The sequence below is a fragment of the Ahaetulla prasina genome, chromosome 2, assembly GCF_028640845.1.
Source record: "Ahaetulla prasina isolate Xishuangbanna chromosome 2, ASM2864084v1, whole genome shotgun sequence".
In the NCBI taxonomy this organism is placed as follows: domain Eukaryota; kingdom Metazoa; phylum Chordata; class Lepidosauria; order Squamata; family Colubridae; genus Ahaetulla; species Ahaetulla prasina.
Genome location: NC_080540.1, coordinates 267,928,363 through 267,954,102, shown reverse-complemented (window position 1 = coordinate 267,954,102; position 25,740 = coordinate 267,928,363). Strand labels below are relative to the sequence as shown.

The 25,740-nt window shown below is 37.4% G+C and overlaps 1 protein-coding gene across 1 annotated transcript in view; it reads right to left on the bottom strand.

The window, feature by feature from the left end:
- Positions 1 to 25,740, bottom strand: part of BDP1 (B double prime 1, subunit of RNA polymerase III transcription initiation factor IIIB) — a 79,305-nt gene that overhangs the window by 41,163 nt on the left and 12,402 nt on the right. The window contains exons 6-20 of the mRNA XM_058168917.1: positions 19,689 to 19,822; positions 17,658 to 17,752; positions 16,656 to 16,710; positions 15,913 to 16,071; positions 14,475 to 14,756; positions 13,598 to 13,757; positions 12,819 to 12,930; positions 12,187 to 12,260; positions 11,705 to 11,929; positions 11,299 to 11,446; positions 10,366 to 10,448; positions 9,960 to 10,221; positions 3,547 to 3,743; positions 1,826 to 2,018; positions 923 to 1,095 (exon numbers count right to left, since the gene is read on the bottom strand). Of these exons, the coding sequence (XP_058024900.1) occupies positions 923 to 1,095; positions 1,826 to 2,018; positions 3,547 to 3,743; positions 9,960 to 10,221; positions 10,366 to 10,448; positions 11,299 to 11,446; positions 11,705 to 11,929; positions 12,187 to 12,260; positions 12,819 to 12,930; positions 13,598 to 13,757; positions 14,475 to 14,756; positions 15,913 to 16,071; positions 16,656 to 16,710; positions 17,658 to 17,752; positions 19,689 to 19,822 (2,352 nt within the window). The remainder of the gene's footprint in view (positions 1 to 922; positions 1,096 to 1,825; positions 2,019 to 3,546; positions 3,744 to 9,959; positions 10,222 to 10,365; positions 10,449 to 11,298; positions 11,447 to 11,704; positions 11,930 to 12,186; positions 12,261 to 12,818; positions 12,931 to 13,597; positions 13,758 to 14,474; positions 14,757 to 15,912; positions 16,072 to 16,655; positions 16,711 to 17,657; positions 17,753 to 19,688; positions 19,823 to 25,740) is intronic.

Sequence of the window (25,740 nt, the reverse complement as noted above, 5' to 3'; positions counted from 1 at the left end):
GGACAGTAAACAATGAAAGTAGCATCTTCCTTTTGTATGCACATCATAGACATCACATAAAAATATCAAAGGGGCATAACTTATAAAACAGTGGTGCTTTGTCTCTACATCTCTTTTTTTGTGGCAGCTTGGGCATAGCCATGGTTACATTTCCGAAACTTTTGTGGCAAAAGGCCAATAAGGATAGATCATTTTCTATCTATGATTGCCTCACCCATTTATTTTAAATTGTAAAAACATTACCCATATCCAAACGAAGTGCTGAAAATACTTTTTAGTAACATCATTGTGTTATTGCTATGCTGCCTTCAAGCTTCCAATAGCAGAAAAAAATCAACAATCTTTTTTTTTTAATTCAAAAAGTTTTACAGAAATTTTTTTTTCCCCCTTTTTTAACAACCTTCCGACTTTCCCAAACGAGGACAAGGTATAGTTAAAAATAAAACAAACATATGCTAAAAAAAATTTCGTCCCAACTTAATTATACCCCTACAATCATCAATTCCTAACTTCCCCCGAAAACAATAAAAAATAATACATCACAATCATTCAAAAACAGGGAAAAAAAATCAACAATCTTTTGACAGCTCCCAGCATGTTCCTTCCCCCCACTCCCCACTATTCCCTGTGGGCAACACAAACATTTTAGCTACTTTTTTAAATGTAAGGCTCTTGGATCAACTGTTAAAGCAGTCAGAAACACACAAAAAGGTAAATATGGGGTTATGTAATGGCTTACATTTTCCCTTTTAATCTTATCAATTTCAGTCACCTTCAAAAAAATAGGTTAGGGTTATGCCTTGCCCTTTCTAACAATGTTCTAACTATCCCCTTTATAGTCCTGGCTGCAAGTAAGTTGTAAGCCTAAATTGCTTACAAAAGAAATTCATATAAAGAGTCTTAATAACCACAGTGTCCTTACCCAACTAATTCCTTTTTCTGGTTATCAGGTTCCAGTGAAATCTCATTTGATGCATCATTCTTAAATCCTGGAAGATTCTGGAGAGACAAATGGGTTTCATTTGTTGCAACCTCCTCTTGAGCATTGGTAGTACATTCCTCTGAAGTTGGTAAGGTTTGAGATTTTACTGCTTCCTAGAATATATCAAATTATTCAAGAATTAATGCATGATGCAAACACTTAAAATTCTGAAATTGCAAAATAGTGCAACACAAAAGAAACAAATTTCAGGAAAAGCAATTAGAAAATAATTTTCAGTTCTCCAGACCCTGACTAATGTGACATTTGACATTAAAAAAACCCTAGCTGACACCAAAGTCATAGATAGGGGGGACTTTGCACAGATCCATGTTGGGCAAAAGTTTGTCCCTCATCAACATTTTACAAAATGTTCTAGTTACCAGTTGGCTTCCAATTGCACTTCAAGAGGCTGTCATCTATAAAGCCCTTCACGAGTTAGGGCCTAGTTACTAACAAAATTGCCATTCTTTGATCATTTCTGATTTTCTTATATGAACTGGCAGGATTGCATGCTCTATGTCCAATCAACTAAGCAATGTATGCTATGGGTCCTCAGAACCATGTGTCTTCTGCTGCTGGTTCTGATCTTTGGGACATTCTCTCCGAGGTTTACCTAATCCCAATCTGCTATCTTGTAAGAAAGCTTTAAAAAAACTGGCACTTCTGAGCCAGAATACTTTGTGAAATGTACACAAATACACAAATACACATACACAATTACAAATCCATAAATTTAAATGCCCTTACGTATCCTTAAATTGTTCCAAATGGGTGGCTTATAAATTTAAGAAAATAAAACAAGTCGCATTAATTACTAGCAACAAAATACAAAGTTAATCTTACACTTAGATTAGAGGTAACACTACGTTCATTTTCACTCTTTTCTGCAGTATCCAATTGGGGTTGTACTGTGTTTAACAATTCCTCTCTGTCTGATGCATTTTCTGAGTTCTTCTTACATCTTGATTGCGAACTCTCCAATGAATGCTCTATTTCAACAGTATTATCTTTTTTTTCTTCCTGAAAACTGGAATCTCTGATTAACAAAGGGGAAAAAATCAACCTATGACTACTATAATTTAGAAAAACACAATTTGTGTGTTCATGGAGATTTTAGACTTTGGCATTTTAAAAATTATAGAAATTAACATTTAGATAGGAATGCCCACTATAATAATATCTAATTTATTAAAAAGAATTATGATGATTTTCAGACAGACAAAAGTTGCAATTAATTTGTTAAGATTCTAATAAATCTACAAAATGTTTCTATACAGCTTGTAACTAATACTGAGAAGACTCTGGAGGCAAAACACTACTAATGCATATTTGATTTAAAAAATATCCAACTTGAAGCTTAGAATTGCATGGGGGTTCAGCTTTTGATTCAAAGTTACATCAAACTGTACTTTTGAATGCAACAAAAATGAGTAATTGTATTTGTAATTGGAGAATGAACAAATTTCTTAATATTACATATAAATCAAATGTAGTTTTCATTCTGACAGATTCCAGTACTTATTACTGATCCTCTGTAACACTTTTAGAGTGTGTCTCTCAATAAGCCACTCAAAGTTAACTGTAGCCTTCAGATGACAAAAAACAATATGCTCTTCAGGTAAGTCTAGAGGAACTCCTGCCTTGAAGCTTCTGCTACTTAGAATAACATTTATCCTAGCTTAGAAATATAATTGGATTTGAATTGGTATAAGAGAGGTTCTAAACTTTCCTTTGTTGCAGGAATAGGGAATTGTTAGTAATTTTATCCAGTCTGAATCTTTTGGTACCTGAAAGATTATGTAGAGCATTTCCATTATTTAAGCTCATCATTAGACATTATATAGCCAACATGGATAAATAATTCATGCACTATAACAAGGGCAGGCCTCATTTTTTGTTGGGTTGCAATTCCCATTTACCATTATGTGAGGTTGATGGGAGCTGAAATACAACATTGAGAGCTTGTTAAGAACTGAGAATCACAAGTGGGAACCAGCAGGTCCTGCTCTAGAAAGAAATATTACGTAATTGTATCACAGCTGTATCCTAATGCCATTAAGAGGCCAGTCATGTATCCATTAACTCAGCTGGGCAGGAAGAAAATACTGAGAAATTAAACTACAGCAGAATCAGTGGTAAAATCAAAATGGCAAGTGCAAATACATGGTAGAATCCAGGCCTCTTTTATAAGTAGGCAACATTGTACTCATTAAAAAGGGGCAGGCTTTTGATTGCATGATTGCACCTATCATTAACTGTTTTGACCTCCCTGCTGTAGATTTCTCTCTGCTAGCATAGATAATATAGGTTAAAGATATTTTCTTGAGGCAATGAAACATGTAGCTAGCTGAGTCATGTAGTCTTCCACAAAATTAAGCCAAAGACAGGATAACGATTGATGCGTATAGAGGTCTGAGCCTCAGTGTGAAGCTGATACAGAGAGCCCCTGGTTCCCAGCCCTGTGCTATATATAGGCTATGTCATAAAGATAGTTATTATGCATTTCCCTATGAAAAAGGAGTTTTATGTGTTTGTTCTCTATTTTTAAAATAAAATACGCCTACCTGCTGGCAGGATTTACCACATCCTTTGTAATATCAAGTGACAAAGAGGCATTTCGTAGTGGAGAACTTTCAGATTCGATTGGCTTCTTCACAGGAGATTGGCTTGAATGTGCTCCACCTACTTTCTCATGGCTGACAACTAGTCTTTTTTCTAATGCCTCAAACTGTGGTATGTCAGCTTCATGAGGTATTGCATCCTAAAAAAAGATTAAATCTCTGAGGTATAAAAGTTTACAGAGAAAAATGATCAGCTGGAATAAGGCTAGTTTGCCCAGAGGAGAATGCAAAGTTTTTAAAAGTCATTAATTTACATATTAGATAATACAAGTACTGTATTTTATTTTTTAAACAGGACAATGAAATAGTAACAAAAGAAAAACTCTTTATCAGTGGTGTTCAGATTATTGTCGTACTGAACTGCTGGTGGTAAGGAATTCTTCTATTATAAACTTTGTTGTTCGTTGTTGTTGTTATAATAATAATAATAATAATAATAATAATAATAATAATAATAATAATAATAATAATAATAATAATAATAATATCAGAGTTGGAAGGGACTTTGGAGGTCTTCTAGTCCAGCCCCCTGCCCAGGCAGGAAACCCTACACCATTTCAGACAAATGGCTATCCAACATTTTCTCAAAAATTTCCAGTGTTGGAACATTCACAACTTCTGCAGGCAAGTTGTTCCACTGATTAATTGTTCTAACCGTCAGGAAATTTCTCCTTAGTTCTAAGTTGCATCTCTCCTTGATTAGTTTCCACCCATTGCTTCTTGTTCTACTCTCAGGTGCTTTGGAGAATAGTTTGACTCCCTCTTCTTTGTGGCAACCCCTGAGATATTGGAACACTGCTATCATGTCTCCCCTAGTCCTTCTTTTCATTAAACTAGGCATACCCAGTTCTTGCAACTGTTCTTCATATGTTTTAGCCTTCAGTCCCCTAATCATCTTTGTTGCTCTTCTCTGCACTCTTTCTAGAGCCTCAACATCTTTTTTACATCGTGGCGACCAAAACTGAATGCAGTATTCCAAGTGTGGCCTTACCAAGGCATTATAAAATGGCGCTAACACTTCACGTGATCTTGATTCTATCCCTCTGTTTATACAGCCCAGAACTGTGTTGGCTTTTTTGGCAGCTGCTGCATACTGCTGGCTCATATCTAAATGGTTGTCCACTAGGATTCCAAGATCCCTCTCACAGATACTACTATTGAGCAAGGTACCACATATACAGTACCTGTGGATTTTGGTTTTTTTGCCTAAATGTAGAACCTTACTTTTTTCACTGTTGAATTTCATTTTTGTTAGATAGCGCCCAATGTTCAAGTCTGTCAAGATCTTTCTGTATCTTGAGGCTATCTTCAGGAGTGTTGGCTATTCCTGCCAGCTTGGTGTCATCTGCAAATTTGATGAGTTCCCCATCTATCCTCTCGTCCAAGTCATTGATGAAGATGTTGAAGAATACTGGGCCTAAAACAGAGCCTTGGGGTACTCCACTGTATACTTCCCTCCATGTGGATGTAGTTCCGTTGAGGACTACACATTGAGTGCAGTTGGTCAGCCAGTTACGAATCCATCTGGTGGTGGTGCTGTCTAACCCGCATTTTTCTACTTTATCTAGTAGTAGGTTATGGTCTACTTTATCAAATGCTTTACTGAAGTCCAAGTAAATTATATCGACAGCATTCCTCTGGTCCACTTAGTTAGTTGCGAAGTTGTGTCCGACCCATCGCAACGCCATGGACAACATTCCTCCAGGCCTTCCTATCCTCTACCATCCTCTGGAGTCCATTTAAGCTCACACCTACTGCTTCAGTGACTCCATCCAGCCACCTCGTTCTCTGCCGTCCTATTCTTCTTTTGCCCTCAATCATTCCCAGCATTAGGCTCTTCTCCAGTGAGTCCTTCCTTCTCATTAGGTGGCCAAAGTATTTCAGTTTCATCTTCAGGATCTGGCCTTCTAAAGAGCAGTCAGGGTTGATCTCCTCTAGGACTGACTTGTTTGTTTGCCTTGCAGTCCAAGGGACTCGCAGGAGTCCCTTGGACTGCAAGGCTAACTTATGAATTTAATGCAGTTCAAAAACATATAGCACAACCATAGTAATGCTGATGTAAGAGAAAGAAATCCAACATATACGAATTAAGTTTTTATATCCACTGCAAAAGTAGAGAGTAGGATTGTCAGCATATATATATAGGCCATTTTCTATTCAGTTTAACCTGTTCTCCAGGATTCTAAATTCCAGGTTGCAGAAATCAAGAGTTGGGTCAATCTATAGGAGTTGCTTTTAGTATATCAGCATATGCTTCACAAACAGGTAGTCCTTGACTTATAACCATTCATTTAGTGACCATTTGAAGTCACAATGGCACTGAAAAAAGTGACCTATGACTGTTTTTCACACTTATGAATACTGCTGCTGTAATGGGACAATTCACCATGCTAATTCACCACAGCCAACTCACTGAGACCAACTTGCCACAACTTGCCACAGGAGAATTGAACAAATACAAAAGTTAAATTAATTTCAATGGCACCTTGGCCAATAATAATAAAATAAAGAAATCAATCCAGAAATACAAGAGTTACAATAATTTTGATGAATATGTGATTGCCAATAAAGTAAAAGTAATATCTAGACCCGTTCCAGTCCGGCTTCCGACCCGGATACAGCACGGAGACAGCTTTGGTCGCATTGGTGGATGATCTCTGGAAGGCCAGGGACAGGGGTTACTCCTCTGCCCTGGTCCTATTAGACCTCTCAGCAGCTTTTGATACCATCGACCATGGTATCTTGGTGCGCAGTTGGGAGGATTGGGAGTGGGAGGCATCGTGTATCGGTGGTTCTCCTCCTATCTCTCTGACCGGTCGCAGACGGTGTTGACAGGGGGGCAGAGGTCGACTGCGAGGTGCCTCACTTGTGGGGTGCCGCAGGGGTCGATCCTCTCGCCCAAGTCATTGATGAAGATGTTGAAGAGTACTGGGCCTAAAACAGAGCCTTGGGGTACTCCACTGCATACTTCCCTCCATGTGGATGTAGTTCCGTTGAGGACTACACATTGAGTGCAGTTGGTCAGCCAGTTACGAATCCATCTGGTGGTGGTGCTGTCTAACCCGCATTTTTCTACTTTATCTAGTAGTAGGTTATGGTCTACTTTATCAAATGCTTTACTGAAGTCCAAGTAAATTATATCGACAGCATTCCTCTGGTCCACTTAGTTAGTTGCGAAGTTGTGTCCGACCCATCGCAACGCCATGGACAACATTCCTCCAGGCCTTCCTATCCTCTACCATCCTCTGGAGTCCATTTAAGCTCACACCTACTGCTTCAGTGACTCCATCCAGCCACCTCGTTCTCTGCCGTCCTATTCTTCTTTTGCCCTCAATCATTCCCAGCATTAGGCTCTTCTCCAGTGAGTCCTTCCTTCTCATTAGGTGGCCAAAGTATTTCAGTTTCATCTTCAGGATCTGGCCTTCTAAAGAGCAGTCAGGGTTGATCTCCTCTAGGACTGACTTGTTTGTTTGCCTTGCAGTCCAAGGGACTCGCAGGAGTCCCTTGGACTGCAAGGCGAACTTATGAATTTAATGCAGTTCAAAAACATATAGCACAGCCATAGTAATGCTGATGTAAGAGAAACAAATCCAACATATACGAATTAAGTTTTTATATCCACTGCAAAAGTAGAGAGTAGGATTGTCAGCATATATATATAGGCCATTTTCTATTCAGTTTAACCTGTTCTCCAGGATTCTAAATTCCAGGTTGCAGAAATCAAGAGTTGGGTCAATCTATAGGAGTTGCTTTTAGTATATCAGCATATGCTTCACAAACAGGTAGTCCTTGACTTATAACCATTCATTTAGTGACCATTTGAAGTCACAATGGCACTGAAAAAAGTGACCTATGACTGTTTTTCACACTTATGAATACTGCTGCTGTAATGGGACAATTCACCATGCTAATTCACCACAGCCAACTCACTGAGACCAACTTGCCACAATTTGCCACAGGAGAATTGAACAAATACAAAAGTTAAATTAATTTCAATGGCACCTTGGCCAATAATAATAAAATAAAGAAATCAATCCAGAAATACAAGAGTTACAATAATTTTGATGAATATGTGATTGCCAATAAAGTAAAAGTAATATCTAGACCCGTTCCAATCCGGCTTCCGACCCGGATACAGCACGGAGACAGCTTTGGTCGCATTGGTGGATGATCTCTGGAAGGCCAGGGACAGGGGTTACTCCTCTGCCCTGGTCCTATTAGACCTCTCAGCGGCTTTTGATACCATCGACCATGGTATCTTGGTGCGCGGTTGGGAGGATTGGGAGTGGGAGGCATCGTGTATCGGTGGTTCTCCTCCTATCTCTCTGACCGGTCGCAGACGGTGTTGACAGGGGGGTAGAGGTCGACTGCGAGGTGCCTCACTTGTGGGGTGCCGCAGGGGTCGATCCTCTCGCCCCTTCTGTTCAACATCTATATGAAGCCGTTGGGTGAGATCATCAGTGGCTTTGGGGTGAGATACCAGCTGTACGCTGATGACACCCAGCTGTACTTTTCCACCCCGGGCCACCCCAATGAAGCTGTTGAAGTGCTGTCCCGGTGTTTGGAAGCCGTACGGGTCTGGATGGGGAGAAACAGGCTCAAGCTTAATCCCTCCAAGACGGAGTGGCTGTGGATGCCGGCACCCCGATTCAGTCAGCTGCAGCCGCAGCTGACTGTTGGAGGCGAGTTATTGGCCCCAAAGGATAGGGTGCTAACTTAGGTGTTCTCCTGGATGAACGGCTGTCGCTTGAAGATCATTTGACGGCCGTCTCCAGGAGGGCCTTCCACCAGGTTCGCCTGGTTCGCAGTTGCGCCTTCCTTGATCGGGATGCCTTGTGCACAGTCACTCATGTGCTCGTTACCTCTCGCTTGGATTATTGTAATGCTCTCTACATGGGGCTCCCCTTGAGGTGCACTCGGAGGCTTCAGTTAGTCCAGAATGCAGCTGCGCGGGTGATGGAGTCAGCGTAGCCCGCGCAACACCGCCTCCTGCGCAGACTGCACTGGCTACCTGTGGCCTTCGGTGCACTTTAAGGTTTTGGTCACTACCTTTAAAGCGCCCATGGCTTAGGGCCTGGGTACTTACGGGACCGCCTGCTGTTACCACATGCCTCCCACCGACCTGTACGCTCTCAGAGAGGGACTTCTCAGGGTGCCGTCCGCCAAGCAATGTCGGCTGGCGGCCCCCAGGGGAAGGTCCTTCTCTGTGGGGGCTCCCACACTCTGGAACGAGCTTCCCCCGGGTTTACGCCAAATACCTGACCTTCGGACCTTCCGCCGCGAACTGAAGACACATCTTTTCATTCGCGCGGGGCTGGCTTAAATTTTATTGATTTTAAATTTTCTATTATTAATTTTAAGGGGTTTTAGTTTTATATATTTTAAAGCTTTTTAGGCCAATTATAAAATAAGTTTTTTAATTTGTATTTTAATTGTATATTGTATTGTCTGTTTTTACTTTTGGCTGTACACCGCCCTGAGTCCTTCGGGAGAAGGGCGGTATAAAAATCGAATAAATAATAATAATAATAATAATAATTGAATAAAATGATTAATACAGTGTTGAATTGTCCTGCGGCGATTGTCCCACAGTGAGTTGGCCATGGAGAATTGGCCATGGTATGTTGGCTGTGGCGAGTTGTCTAGAGCCTTGCAGCATCCCCATGGTCACACAACCAAAATTGGAGCACTTGCAACTGGCATCTATTTATGACAGTTGTACTGTCCCAGGATAATTGTGATCACTCTATTTGTAACCATCCTATCCGGCTTCCAACAAGCAAAGTCAATGTGGGAACCCAGATTTGCTTAATGACTGCATGATTCACCTAACATCAACACTGATTCACTTAACAACTATGGCAAAAAGGTTGTAAAATGGGGCAAAACTCATTTAACAACTGCCTTGCTTAACAATGGAAAAACTTGGTTCAATTGTGGTCATAAGTCAAGGAATACCTGTAATAGATACATAACAGTGGTGGGTTGCCCCCAGTTCTTGCGAACTGATAGTAAAACTGGGGGTAAGCTCCGCCCACCCACCTGGATGTTGTCATAGACTATCTGCACAGAAGCAAAGCAAGCGTGCGAGCGCAATCCTGTTGCAAACCAGTAGTAACCCACCCTGGTACATAAGTAAAACAGACTGATCTATTAAAGTAGACTCTATCATTGTATAGCACATGCCTTAAATACAGAGAAACCATACCATGGTTTAAGAAGAAATTCAAATTACTTCAGTGAAGGCACTGGTATCTTAAACAATACACATTTCACAGAAGGAAATTTGTATAGGTTGATACCTAATTCATTCAGTCTTTGACAGTTAGTTATTGTTTCACATACAGCATACTTACAGTGTTATTCTTATTTAGAAGTTGACAATCATTACATTCAGTCTGCATCACAGTCTTTTCAGTGATTACTGCTTCACTTGCTAATTCACTTGCTGCTTCGCTTGGTTTTTTTTCTACCTCAGTGCTTCTTCCAGGTAGTTCTTGCCTTCTAGCAACTCTTCCTAAATTTGGTTTTGGTCTCTGAAATCGTCCCCTTGCTAATGGTGCAGGTTTGAGAACAGTTTGCTTGCTACTTTCTTGTGAGGTGGATTGGTTCTTATTCCTAAAAAAAAAAAAATGAACCATGAAAAGGCAATAATAAAATGAAGTAATTTCTAAAGATAGCAATCATTTCTACTCCTATTATTATTAGTGAATAAGGAAGAAAATCCTTGCCCAAATTCTGAGTTCTTCTCCCCATACTTACGCAGATTCTGCATCCAAGCCCTGGCAATGTGTTTCAGTAATCTCAGCTGTGATGATGCTGGGTGCATCATTCTCCTCAATCTCCTGAGAATTAATCATTAAAAAATGAACAATTGTATCTTTTCAAAACAAATCACTCTCATCATATAAAATTTAGAAACACTTTCTTTTACCAGATTTCAAGTTTATATTCTAATTAGCTGGCATCTTAAGAATATTAATTTTCACTCATTTCAAATACATGTCATACATTTTGGAAAAATGACTACTGAGCATTCACAAAACAAACAAACATGACATTGGCAGCTGAGACTTTTCAAAGCATTCCATAATTTCCTATTCCTCATGTTTTATTACTATTCTTGCCAAAAGAAAGAAATATACTAAATGGGAAGAAGGACATAAAAATGTACCAAAAGTAAAAATATTAACCAACATATTTTGATTATTATACATCTTCCCTTCCCAAAAGAAATTGAAAATATGTTCCAGACCTTAATTAGAGACTAGTTATTTTTACAGTTTCTATTCTGTTTTTCTTAATCAGCCAGATTGTAGAAGCAGGATTATGTAAAATATATTTCTTCTCTTTTAAAGAAATAAGAATTTTACAAAACCGCTGAAAAACAATTTAGAAAACATGCTGTGTCCTTTTTTAGTCCTGTTATTGCACTGTACATCATTCCAGAGAAAATAATAATTGCAATAATTATTTCTGCTTTAGTAACACACCCTGGAGGATCCCAACTGAACATTCACAAACATTCAAGCAAAAATTGTTGATCACCATACTCTACACTGATTCAAATTTAACGGTACATTCCTGTGCAGTGTGCTATGAAATGATATGGTCGGTTATAGAATATTTTTATGCAAGAGAGATAATTGAAAGCCTTCAGTTCCTCAGGTAACACACATAAATCCAAATGAATACCTTCTCGCCTGCACCATCAGATCCAGACTTCTTGAGCTCGCCTTGAGCAGATGCTTCTTTTCTGCCAGACACTTTACCAATATTAGGTTTAGGTCTTGTCCATCGACCTCTCACTCCCATCTTTCCCACAAAAGCTTTCTGACTCTCTCTACAGAAAAAAGAGTAAAAAAACTTGGGTTGAAACCTAGAGTGACTTAGATGAAATGGAACATTTAGATAAATCACCATCAATCAATTTCAAAAGGCAGCATTACTTAGAATAGCTTACAACCTGCAACAATATCGTTACTACATCAAACATCTGCCTATCCTAAGTCCTTGGTAAGGATTCAAAATGTGGATAAAAATGCCAAATCTAATCTAAATGCTAATTGCTGACTGCAACAAATCCTAATAAATTACTTACTCTATTACTCTTATGACGTCACTGCTTGCATTGCATGTTTCCTCTGTAGCAGATTCAGAATTGGAAGCAGCTTTATTTTCTACAAGTGCCTCAGAAGAAACTTTAACAATTAATGTGTTAGATGCTACAGGTTCTATTTTTTCAGATGCTCCTCTTATGTCTGATTCAAAGTTCTGCAGCTGTGCCTCCTGTGTGGGCTTTTCAGGAATTTCCCTATCCGTTTCCCTGCAAATAAATTGGAAATATCCATTTTGCACATAAAACACAGTCTCTGAAACCAGGATAAAAAAAGAGGTATTAGGAAAGTCCCTACATACACAGTTTTCTTCAAATAACCGATCCCACCCTTTTGCCATATCACAAATTGCCCTAATTCTTAAACTGTCATATAGAAAACAAAGCACTTCAAACTTGTTGGGAAGCCATTCTATCCCACTTCATGTTGGGGGGAAATTCTGGGAGGAAGAACAACTTTTACTCACATGATTTCTTCACTACATTTTTGTGATGCCACGTTCTGATTTTTATCCAGTTTATCTCTTATAGCTACTTCATTCTGCAAAGCAATCAAAGTAGCATGATCTCATTATGAAATACACAATTTATTTATTTATATCTTGCATTTAACAATCAACTTTGATTCATCAACCACAAGGACTCATTCACTAACATACACTAAATAACAAATGAACAAGTATGATACAATGTATGAACCAGGTCCATGTATGAAAAAAAGAGTAAAAAGAAAAATGAAAGGTTGAAAGAAAGTGAAATAATGACAATAATAACTGGAGCATGTACTATCAAATTAGCGATGGGACGTTTTTAATTAATCCTAGTCCAATCATATTGCAGCCAATAATACCAAATATTTGGCAATATACAGTATCTATACAGTAAATGCAGGTCCAGAGCTTTCCCACTTTCTAACTCCGAACACAAAGAGCCCTTGTCAGAACCAATATCAATATTCAAATATTTGGGCTCACTGACTTTGCTGGAATGGAGCACAAGTCTTTAAAATGACATATTTGTACTATAGATTTAATACAGATATTCCTCAAATAAAGAGAATTAGCAAGCTTTAACAGAGAAAAGCTAATAAATATTTTACCTGGGCTTCAGTGGACCTTTCAAAATCTTCTTTTGGAGTCATTTGAGATACCAAATGCTGCTCAACATGGTCTTCAGAAGTTACTGATGAAACATCTTCTTGTCCTGGTTTACTTTTTTGAATATTGAAAATATTATAATATGCAGGCAATATATATTTTTTGTTTTTTTTCTCTAACTTATGAAGAACTAATGGCATTTTTCTCTTCATATAATGTGTAAGCTACAAAACAGACTTAACTTATAAATTATATAAGCAAGCAAAGTGGCACTATATTGTTCAGTGAGCGATACTCCCATTTTAAGTCCTTACTAATGTACAAACCAGTTCTATATATTCATAGTAACAATGGGAAAAGAAAATGTCATTACTTTTCATAGTATAGGTAAAAATCAAAACTCACAGGGAAAAAACCCTTTATCGAAGATAATCGGATTGTCAAAATTAGAGAAAAAGTTATCAGAGGAAAATTTTTTCATAGTGCACAATAGTCGATTCATCATTTATTAGAGGCACAGCAGATTTCTCCTTACCCAAATAAAATGTAGTTTTCAACATCCCTAAGTTCTAGCAAGATTGAAGTTCCTATACAGCTTCATCAACATGTTGAAAACAGCATAATTTACTAAACTAAATTTGAATATATTGTTTCTTAAATTACACAAGAAACATTTAAAATTAAGCCACACAGGAGAGAGTCTTATAAAGAAAGTTATAAAAATGTGCTGTGCTTTGCAAGATTGCTTTGATACAGTATAAAATGTATATATAATTTATACCTATGGTCTTTTCCCACTTCTTCATTTAACCTGATACAGCATGGTGGTTCTTCTTTATCCATGATAAGAGTTTCATCAGGGATTGTTCTGTTTGGGACTTCCAGTTCATCACCAACTTCTCGAATGCCACTTATCTCATCATTAGTCGATATATTTTTCCCTAAGAACAGATTGTCATGCATTAAAAATCCTTCAAACTGGCCATAACTGTTAAACCTATCCATACTTAAATAGAAGCTGAGGCCAGAGTTACATTCACAGTACTATAATCATTTTCTCTGAAATTGAAGACTGCTTTGTTGTGCATTGTCCTGCTTTCTCACATAAAACTTTACACACACAAAAATCAATAAAATTATGGTTTAGTACTGTAGGCCAATCAAGCCATAGATGTTTAGTTCCCTCCAGTACAAAACCAAAACTTTCTGCTTGTGCCAGGCTCTTCCCACGTAAATAAACTAAGTCTCAATAGAATGTTTATAGTAAATTTCCATTTCCGTTTGTAATTTTCCCTTTTTTTTAATTTTTCACAAGTAATGGGTTGGATTCAGTATGAATCATCTTCCAGATAAAAGTAAAAGAGTAAATGCTGATAGCAGAACAGAACATTTCCCTCTCATGTCTTCTTCCCAAATATTTAGGAGACTTCTAGAGGGCCTGTGCACTACGAGGGAAAATGGCACACGGGATGGTGTACAAAAATGGGGGTGAGGGAAGAAATTAGGTGCTTTCCACTAATGGCACATTCCAAGTAAAAATCTGTCCAGGAAGGATTTGTACCAGTGGAATAAAAGGTAAATTGAATTAAAGTTCAGAAATTTGCAAAAATCAAAACAAAATATCTCAGTGGTATAACAATAGCATTTCAAAAGCTTACTTTTCTTTCTAGTCATTTTTTCTTCCATCATTTCTGTTGGAATATTTCTTTCTTCAAGAAGATTGTCTGTCTCCTGTTCAGAATCTTTTTTCTTTCTTTTCCTTTTCTTTTTGGTCACTGCTGATTCAATAACTGTTTGCTCTTTTGCCTGTTCCAAAATGCTAGGAGATTCTTCATTCTCCTTTTCAGCTGTTTCAGCATCTACTTCTATTTCCATGTCAGAACTTCTACCATCCTGATGTTCATCCGGACCATGGATGTTCTGTCCATTTACAACTTTATCTATCAAAGTATACAATATTAAGCAAAGGTATTCCAAATAATGAAAAATAAACTTGTTCAAACATCATGAACAGTATGGAGACATTCCATTTGCTGCTCCTTATAGACTCACAGCATCTTCTGCTCTCCTAATGTCAATCACAGAATTGCTAATTGTTTTAATTATACAGAAATTTCCTTCATTTTTCTCAAAGTTATATATTTATATAGTACTAAAAGTCTTTGTGTGTGTGATTGATATTGCAATTTTTATTTGGGTAAAATGTTGCATCATAGAACAAAACTCTGTCAACAAAGATTCCCCAAATGGACTAACTTACTGAATGCCAGAACTCATCACTCTGGAGGGAATTAAATTTGGGGATTATTATTTTTTTTGGCCACTTTAACACTACCACCATGCTGTCAGTATCAGTCAAGTGATCCTCATTTTGAACATTCCCTGATAGTTTCCCACAAACTGTCTCATATGATGGAGGAATTTATATGATTGCTGACACTACTACGCTCCTTGCCATCTCATTAGCAAAAGTTTTGCCTGTGGGAAAATTGCAGGAAGAAAGACAATGACGAAATCATCCAGTCCCTCTGCACTTGTACCATGCCAACCACTCATTTACTTCCTCACTCCCTTCTCCACCTGGCAGCAGCTAATTACCTGCCTGTTGGGAAAGGAAAGGAAAAAGAAGGGAGGGAGGAGAAATGGAAGGAAGGAAGGTTTTTGACACTGGCTGCCAGCTTCACCCTAGGAAACTCAATGGGTAAGCCAATAGGAAATCAAAAGTCATTCCCACTCCCACTGATATTTTTGCCCAACCATGGTCAATCTGTTTTTCTGTTTAGGTGAAAGGATATCTTTGAAATGATAACCTGGTAATAACAGGTTGTCTGGTATTATATACAAAATATTTCATCAAAAATTATCAGGATTGTTGAAGTAGAATTAAACTATTCTGCTTTGATCAATAAAAATGCAAGGACTTATCTAGGCAATTGCCAAGAATCAAGACCGACTCAAAGGTACACAGACACACAAAAATCAGAGTATGTTCTATGTTCAAGTGTCCTACAACTACTGTCCTTGTATAGAAAGAACAGAATGGCAAAAAGGAGCTATTCATGACTTTGCCAAGCATTTTAAGTATTATTAAATTACCTTTTCGCTTTTTCTGAGATCTTGGTGTATTTCTCTTATTGGATTTTTTTTCTTTTTGTTGCTGACTTGCAGCATCTTTACCTTTCTTCTTCCTCTCATTTTCCAGGACCTTCTCAAGGAGTTTCGTAAAAAAGCTGAAGTCAAAAGGCCTTTTTTCTTCTGTCCCCCCCAAAAAATGATAGGTTACTGAACACAAAATATACTTTATTAAATGGAATAAGTGAAGTAGCTATAGCATTAACTTTAGTTCTGTTTATTAAAATAAGTCTTTGCTTGTTTAAAAAAAACATGTAACAGTGAATGTGTGACTTTTAGTGTGTCAGGATTTAGAAAACATTTGAACTATTTAAAATTAATTAAAATGTTTTGTAAATATTACAATTAAGGAAGATTGTGCAGAAGTACTTAGATGCATATCTGTCTGAGAAATGTTAAGGGCAAAATCCAGTGGTACGTTGGAGGCCATTCCTGCTAATAGACTAGAAAAAAATGGTCTCATTTTCATCCTGAAGTCCTCATACTACAAGGTCAAGGGACTGATTCTGAGGGAACATGAAAAATTGCAACAAGAATTAAAAAAATTCCCCCTCAATGATCAGAATTCTACTCACACTATATTCATTAATTTCAAGAAATGAAATAAGCCCTTCACCTTGAGATTCATATTGTGAAGATGCAGTCCAATGAATTTTTACTAACGCACATATAAAATGTTTTCAAAGGGGGAAAATACCAATACTTACTAAATGCTTTATCTATTCTCCATCCATTGACTTTTTCTTCCCGTTTAAATTTATTCTGAAAACAGAATGTTGTAACATGATAATTACTTTATTGAGAAATTATATTGGTTTAAATCCATACTTAATCCTACTCAGAGAATGAAAGCAGAGGGTTGTATGTTTTTATTCTCCTGTATGTTTTCTAGGTAAGAGATAGAATTTTTAGTATCCATAAAGCAAGTTTACCCTTAACAAAAGAAAAATTAATACTTTGAATTCATATCAGGAAAAAAAAACTCTCTTCATGAATAAAACTGCAATCCAATGAAACATACTGATAAGTAGACATAAGTCCTATTAGAAATAATAGCCATAATAATAAGGAAGATAGTATGATAAGTAAAAATAAGAAGCTAAAAACAGAACAAGAACTAATTAATCTACACCAAAAGACTGCCTGGCAAAACATTTTTTGGGAAAAAATACACAAATGGCTAGAAAGGATGATTGGAAAGCATGTAGATTTTAAACCTGAACTATTTTTATTAGATACAAAATCAGGTAAACTTGATAAGAAAAGTATGTATTTAATATTGCACAACTTGACAGCAGCGAGGATTGTATTTGCGTAATGCTGGAAAAATGAAGAAACACCACAAGATGAAAAAATAATTAAGAAGTTACTAGAGTGTGCAGAAATGGACAGACTGACATTACAAATGAAACCGAAAGAAGATACAGAATATTATCAAACATGGAATCTATTTTATTAGTGGTTGAAAAAAAGGGGTGGAGATTAAGAATGTAATATGTATTGTTAAGCAAACTAAATACCCAGACAATACGATGTATATTAAGCACTAAGACATGTAATTAATAATAAAAAAGGCTGCCTGGTATATTCTCTGATATCGCCAGAGGCAGATAAAATTGAAATGAGGTAAATTAATTTTAAGACATTAAATACACAAGCTAAAGAATATCTTGTTTGATCCTGTTAATTTTTTTCTTGAAAATGTTTACCTTGATTTCTGTTCTTGCTCTGTGAGGAAAAAGCTGACTAATCATCGAAAAGTCAGTTCCTACCATACTTATGGCTAAGAAAAACATGTCTGTTTCTGTAATTTAAAAAAAGATAAAATATGGTTAAAGCAATTGTCATTTTAACATATCAGTGTCAATCTTAAATAAACAGATTATAGATTAATCTAAACATCAAAGTATCATTTTTTCATAATCATCAAAAATGTTCTGTATTTCACACTGAGAGACTATGTGATCTGCCTTACTTAGAACTTCATCCAGAGTCGGGCTGTCACTTTCAAGTACTACAGAAAAGGTGACATATCCAGGCATCTGAGGCTTTTTTGCATACAAAGTAAATAATGTACTGTTGAATTATCTCCTATTTTTAAGCCACTATCTATATCTGTTACATGACTAGTACATTTTAGTAAGAATTGAAGAGACCCTTACTTTGGTCATTCCTCAAGGTTTCAGCTAATTGAAGAATAACTGAACTTTTAAAATATCCTAAACACAAAGGATTTTTTAAAGTTATTCACTTCACATGTTCATCTTTGCAAATGACCTATATACTTCCAAATTCACCAATTAGAGCTGGAAAGTCAGACACTAATCCTAATATTGATCTATGAAAAATTGCCCGATTGTTTACCATGTGTAAATCACCTGATGAATTATTTCAACATTATTTCTAAGCCTGTATAACTCATTAAAAATACAGGAAATTGCCAGTCTGAGATATTGAGGAGTCTTTGGTGCTCTTTGAACTGGTTGTTTGCTTGCAGACATTTTTTTGGTCCAGCTACATTACAACATTAATGCTAGTGAGTGTGGGGTTTGCTCCATGTTTATATTCAGAAGCTTGCCTGCCAATATTCATGTGGGTATGGTTTTCTTCTTGGTAGTTCCTAGGGTATAGTTTCTGGATGCTACATTGCAGTTTCTCCTATGAGTGGTGATTCCATGGGTGTGCCTCTGATTTGTCAATATACAGCATCAATCAAACTGAAAGTAGGCAGTGATGCAGCAATTGATGAGGTCAATGATTCCAGGTGTTTCAATGTAGGTCAGGTGGTTGTATTGGGCGATTCCTGGAACCTTGGCATTCAGACAAATCAGTCATCAACATGTATCAATAAGACATATGTACACACCATTCAAAAGAGACAAAAGATAAGAAGGAAACAAAAAAACCAGAAGACATCCCCTCTAGGGGCTCTAGGGGCCAACCCCCATATAAGCAGGGACTGACAACAATCAAAATAAATGCCCTAAACAAGGAACTACCACTGAGAAAAACCACCCACCCACCAACATTGACAGAGCAAGCTATTATATTTAAAGAGGAAGAAAATTGCATAGTTAATAGCACTGATGATGTTACTTACTCGGGTAATGAAATATCTGCAGGATAGCAACCAAACTCAGAGAGCACCAAGTCCAAAATTCAAACCTTAGCTACATGTTATAGATAGATAGATGATAGATAGATAGATAGATAGATAGATAGATAGATAGATAGATAGATAGATAGATAGATAGATAGATAAACAGAGTTGGAAGGGACCTTGTAGGTCATCTAGCCCAACCCTCTGCCCAAGCAGGAGACCCTATACCATCCCCAACCAATGGTAGTCCAATCACCCCTTGAAAGGCTCCAGTGATGAAGCTCCCACAACTTCCGAAAGCAAGCTGTTCCATTGGTTGATTGTTCTCACTGTCAGAAAATTTCTCCTTATTTCTAGGTTGAATCTCTCCTTGATCAGTTTCCATCCATTATTCCTTGCTGGCCTTCGGATGCTTTGCAAAATAGCTTGACCCCCTCCTCTCTGTGGAAGTCCCTCAAATATTGAAAGAATGTATTCTTCTATTGATATCTGATTTTTTGGCAGTACATATAATTCATGTATATTCTTGCAATCTATAACTATCTATTAAACTGCATATATCCTTCACTGATGCACACTGAAAGATGCATATTATATACCTTAATATGCTTCTGTGCCTATAGCATTAAATTATACACACCTTTTTCTGACCATGGTCTAGTATAATAGCTTTTCCTGAAGCTTGAATATGTTGTTGTAGAACCACGCTCAAAGATGGGATCATTTTCTTCCACTACACATTGTCCTTTTGTCCTTAAAACCTCTACAGTTAAACTAAATAGGAACAAAAAGAAATGCCATAAGAAGCAATGTCATCTTAGGAACAATTGTCTTACTAATAATGGAGAAAATTTGCAACCTGTGTTGAAATACAGATTTCTTAAGGGGCATGCGTAAGAGTACCAGCGTGCCTACAGTTCCTGTCCTAATGTTCCCTTTGGTTGTATCCAATTCGTATGGTTATTTCATGCTTATACTTATATATATTGTTGTGTTTGACAAATAAATAAATAATAAAATAAAATAAAAAAGATTGTCCTCAATTTACAATAGATCATTTAGTGACCATTCAAAATTACAGCAGCACTGAAAAAAGTGACTTACAGCCATTTTTCACACTTATGACCATTGCAGTCATCCCCATGGTCATGTGATTTACAATTGGATGCTGCTTCATATTTATGATGGTTGCAGTGTCCTGGGGTCATGTGATCGATCCCCTTTTGCAACTTCCTGACAAGCAAAGTCAATGGGGAAGCCAGATTCACTTAACTAATGTGACAAGAAAAGTTGTAAAATGGGGCAAAACATTTTTCACTTAACAACATAAATTTTGGGCTCAATTGTGGTTGTAAGTCGAGGACTACCTGTACAGCAAAATAGATAAATGTCCAAGAAAGACCGAGAAATTGATGAAAGATTATTTTTGCCCTCAGTATTGCTAAAGCAGCTCTTTAATATTTAGTTTCACTTTGCATTATCTTTCCATGATGAATAAATTAGATGATTATGAAACTTTTCCTCCAGACACAGGACAATGATTACATGTATAAGAAATATTTTTGGGGGGAAATACATATTTGTCCTATTGAACATCTTTCCAAATTAAGTACCAAAACTCCAATGGGATTTACAATATAAATCACAGGATATAAATCTTAAAAAGAAAAGCAGAAAAAGGGGATAAATTGAAGTCTGGAATTAATATCTGCTTTTATTTATACACTGTCAATTCTAATAAGGGAAGTCTTATCTCAAGTACCAATATATCTTGACCAATATTAAGCACTTCTATAAATGGACACCAATTTTATAACACAAATTGACTGATAGCAAAACCTAACCTTTCTTCATCCAGAATAATTGACCCATCTTCTGCAACTTTTACTCGAGGGACTAAAAGAGAGCCATCATCTTCCCCTCCTCCTCCTCCTCCTCCTCCTCCCTGTTCTTCATCATCTTCTTCTTCATTTTCATCTTCATGATCAGCAACTATTCTTTCTTCAGGCCTGAAATTTGGAGAAGTAACATAATAAATTGATAGCACTAAACTCTTTTCATATTTCCTTTTTTTAAAAAAAAAAAGTATCATTACAAGAATCATTACATCGATGTCATTTTTTTAGCTGGAGTATAACTTTCCTCGGGGTGTATGTTCATATTCTTTACCCTAACTAACAAACCTATACCTAAAAGATTACATCAGAACCTTACTTAATAATTGCATATTTAAACAAACACAAATTTAATACCACCAGCTGTAAATTATGGCCTAGGCACTGGATATGAGAATGGGTGATAGGTTTTATTCTTTAACTGATCTCCTCTTGATTGCAAATGTTTCTTTCCTCCATTAAATGGAATTATGGAATTCTTATGCATTAATCCTCAGGTACTTCTAACATAGCACTGAAAATCAGCACTTAAAAGTTGGGTTAGGAATGCAACCTCAGAATTAAATTAAACTTGCTTAAATTACACAGTATAAAAATAATGGTTACATGCTTAAAGTAGTAAAATAATAATAGGGGGAAGGAGTTTTATTTATTTATTTATTTATTTATTTTATTTATTAATCCAATTTCTATACTGCCCTTCTCCCAAAGGACTCAGGGCGGTGTACAGCCATATTAAAATACAAAAATATACATAATATAAATAACAGATTTAAAAAACATTTAAAACAAATATATTAATTGGCCAGATTGCTAAAATGGTCAAAGGCTACATAAAACCCTTTAAAATTTAAAAGCTAAAATTAAAATACATTTAAAATACATTTAGGCTAGTCCCGCACGATTAAATAATAAAGTTTTTAATTCCCGCTTGAAGGTTCGGAGGGAGGGGAGTTGGCGTAACCCTGGAGGTAACTCGTTCCAAAGAGCCGGTGCTGCCACAGAGAAGGCTCTCCCTCTGGGGGCCGCCAACCGACATTGTTTGGTCGACGGCACCCTGAGCAGGCCCACTCTGTGGGAGTGTATATGTATATTTACGTATGTATATTTGCCATCTTAATATAAAGTAATAAAGGCAAAGAAAGAAAGAGAGATGGAGGGAGGGAGGGGAGAGAGAGATAGAAGGAAGGAAGGAAGGAAGGAAGGCCACTGAAGATGACGACCAGCAAGGATGCCCCGGTGAAACGCTCTCTGTAAAGGAGCTCTTTTGGGCTCTTGAGGAGAACAGTTTCCCCGAAGATTCTTTACCAACGATCCTCCAGAGCCGAGTATTTTCCAGGCTGCCGTGGACTGAGGCTGCCGAGGAATTTTCCAGGCTGCTGGGGATTGAGACGGCTGTGGGCGAGGAATCGGGGTGGCCGAAACCGCCAGAGCCGGGATTGCCGCTGCCGTGGGCCACCGGGACTGCCGCTGCCGTGGGCTGCCGATTGAGGGCGGCTGGAGACGCCCGCTGCCACCAGAGCCACCACGCCAGACCCGGGGCTGCCGCTGCCGTGAGCGGCACGACTGCTGAGACTGCCGAGACTGCCGCTGATACGAGCCGCCGATTGAAAGCGGCTTCGGACGCCCGCTGCCGCCAGAGCCACCGCGCCAGACCCAGGACTGCCGCTGCCACTGCCGTGAGTCGCACCGCTGCCATCGCCGCCCTCCACCATCGCCCTCCCTCACCGCTTCTAATTTTGTAAGCCCAGCAGCATTTTCATCAACTCAAAAACTAGAATTAAAAGGATTAAAAACCACCTATCCCCCATAGGACTGCTGCAGGACCCTGGTGAGTTCCTAGGAGACTCCAGTCTCCCAGCCTCTACTGACTTTTTGAAACTCCCGCCATTACGGCCACCCTTAAAGAAGCTTCTTCAACCACCCAATCTCTCCATTTTAAATTTCCCGCCAAATCTCACTGTTACCATAGTGACTCCCCATTACCATAGCAATTGCCAAATTGATTACCATTTAAAGTTAAAGAGAGAGACATAAAATTAAAGATACTTGATTAAGTGACAGATACTTAATCATTACTAAAATTGGAAAGAGTGTGAAATAAAACAAAGGAATAAGAAATATTATCATTATGCCAGCCAGAAAATCCAACGCTGATAAAATCTTAGAAACAAGATTAATAACTATTGAACAAAACTTAGATAAAAGATTACAAGCTATTGAACAAAATCTAGAAAAAAGAATACAAAATATTGAACAAAACGTAGAAAAAAAATTTTTAACAGTTATTGAACAAAGCTTCACAAACTTGATAAAACAAATTTCAACACTAAAAAATGAAAACTCAAATGACCTAAATCTCTTCCAAACTCATCTATCATCACAAAATACACAACCTAATGCACAACCTTCAACTCTACCCAGACAACAAATTAATACAACACAATCTAAGCCAGAGGTTCCCAATCTTTTTCGGTTTATGGCTCCCATAACACTTCGGATTTTTTCCGCGGCTCCCTTAATAGGTACATCCGATTTTTTTAAAAATTTTTGTCTTTTTAAGGATTTGGAAATCTACTTTTTAGATCGTTAAGGTTAGGTTAATTGAAAAATAAATTAAATACGAGCTTTAAATTCACAATTTATTGAACATCGTTTAATGATTTAAAATTATTAATGGGATGGATGGGCTTGTTGTTCGCTGCACAACTTCTCAAATCTTGGAATAAAATTGGAAATAGCGACTCTCATTTCTTGCTCGACGTTAATTTTTGAGCGATATTTACTTTTTATTACCGCGACTGCCGAAAACCCAGCTTCGCACAAATAGGACGTTGCAAAAGGAATTAATATTCTTAGGGCTTTGCAACTAAGCAGTGGGTATTCCTCTTTTACTGATATCCAAAAATCAGAAAGTTCCATGCTAACAAATTTTAACTTCAATGTTGTGTCGCAAGACAACTCAATAAGAGATTCTTCTTCTGTAGAGGTAAATTCTGATGGAGCTTTGGCTCTAAATGGGTCTTGAATCCAAGTAAATTTTTCAATGTTATCTGCTTCAAAGTATTTTTGAAACCATTTGATAAGCTGAGATAAATGATCTTCAAAAAGAGATTTTAAATTGCAAGACAAACTGATTTCATTGGAGGTTAAAACTGGTGCAACAAGGAAAGCAATCATTAAGATCATCTTCATTAATTTTAGTTTCCATAGCTGTAATTTTTTTCTGAAAGCTGAAATCTTTTCTGTTAACTTTAAAATGTGCATATTGCCTCCTTGTAAAGAGAGATTCAACACATTCAACTTTTCAAAGATATCACATAGGTATGCGAGTTTAATCAAAAAGTCTGTTTCTACAAAGTGTTTGGCATACTCATGTTTTTCTTCTTCAAGGAAAGTGTATATTTCTTGCCGTAATTGGAACGTGACGAGACAATACACCCCCGAGAAAGCCATCGTGAGTGGCAGTAGTACAACAAAGATGTGTATTCACCTCCCATATCTTCACACATTCTTTTAAAAAATCTTGCTTTTAGTGGCCGTGTTTTTATATAGTTCACTATATTTACCACACGTTCTAAAACTATATTTAGTGGAGGACTTATATACTTTGATGCAAGTGCTTCTTTGTGAATGATGCAATGGGTCCAAACTGAATCTGGAGCTTTGTTTCGAATAAGCGCCTGCAATCCTCCATAAGAGCCGGACATCGAACGACCACCGTCAGTACAGACGCCAACGCACTTTGTCCAGTCTAAATTATTTTCAACCATAAATATATTCAGGATCTCGAACAAATCCTGAGCCTTTGTACTTCCAGTAATACTTTTACAAAAGAGAAGGTCCTCAATGATTGAATTACCATTTAAGAACCGTACGTAACAAATCAAGTGTGCGTCCTTATTATTGTCTGTGGCCTCATCGAGTTGCAGTCCATATTCACTTCCTTTTAATTTTTCAATTAATTGTGCATTGAGATCCTCCCCCATGTGCTGAATTCTGCGACTGATTGTATTGTTAGACAAAGGGACATTTGAAAGTAGTTTCCCCTCCGACTCACCAATCATAATGTTCACTAAATCTACAGCAGCCGGTAGAATGAGTTGCTCAGCAATAGTATGGGGCTTTTTACACTTAGCAACTCTATATGCAACTTTGTATGATGCTAGCAAAGCATTATTTGGTATTGACATATGTTTATAAATGCTGCCTTTTTGTTGTTTTAATTCCATTAACTTTCTTTTAAAAAAGTTGTGAGGTTTACCAACAAAGTTAGAATGGTTGGTTTCTAAATATCGTTTTAACTTACTTGGAAGCATACATTCCGGTGCCAAAACTTTCATGCACAATACACACTGGTCTCTCTTTATCATTTTCGTTTATTGATGTAAAGCCAAAATCCAAGTAACTGTCGTGATATTTACGACGTTTTCGCTTCTCGGAACCCTTGCCACTAGTTTGTGGAACTTCGTCTATAGATTTAGCACTATCTTGATTATTCAAGTTTAATAAGAATTTGTCCATTTTAGGGTGATCAGAAAAATAGCTTTTGAAAAGTAACTTAACCACCACACTATTAAGTTAGCCCAACAAACAAAAACTTATGCGAGCACTGAGAAGGTGATAACAAACGAATAGAAATCTGACTTGTAACTGCGCATGCGCACTAGACGTTTCAGAAATGGCGCATCAGCGTTAGACCCAGCGGGCGCAGATATTAATTGAATATTTCGCGGCGCCCTTATGACGATAGCGCGGCTCCCTGGGGAGCCGCGGCTCACACTTTGGGAATCACTG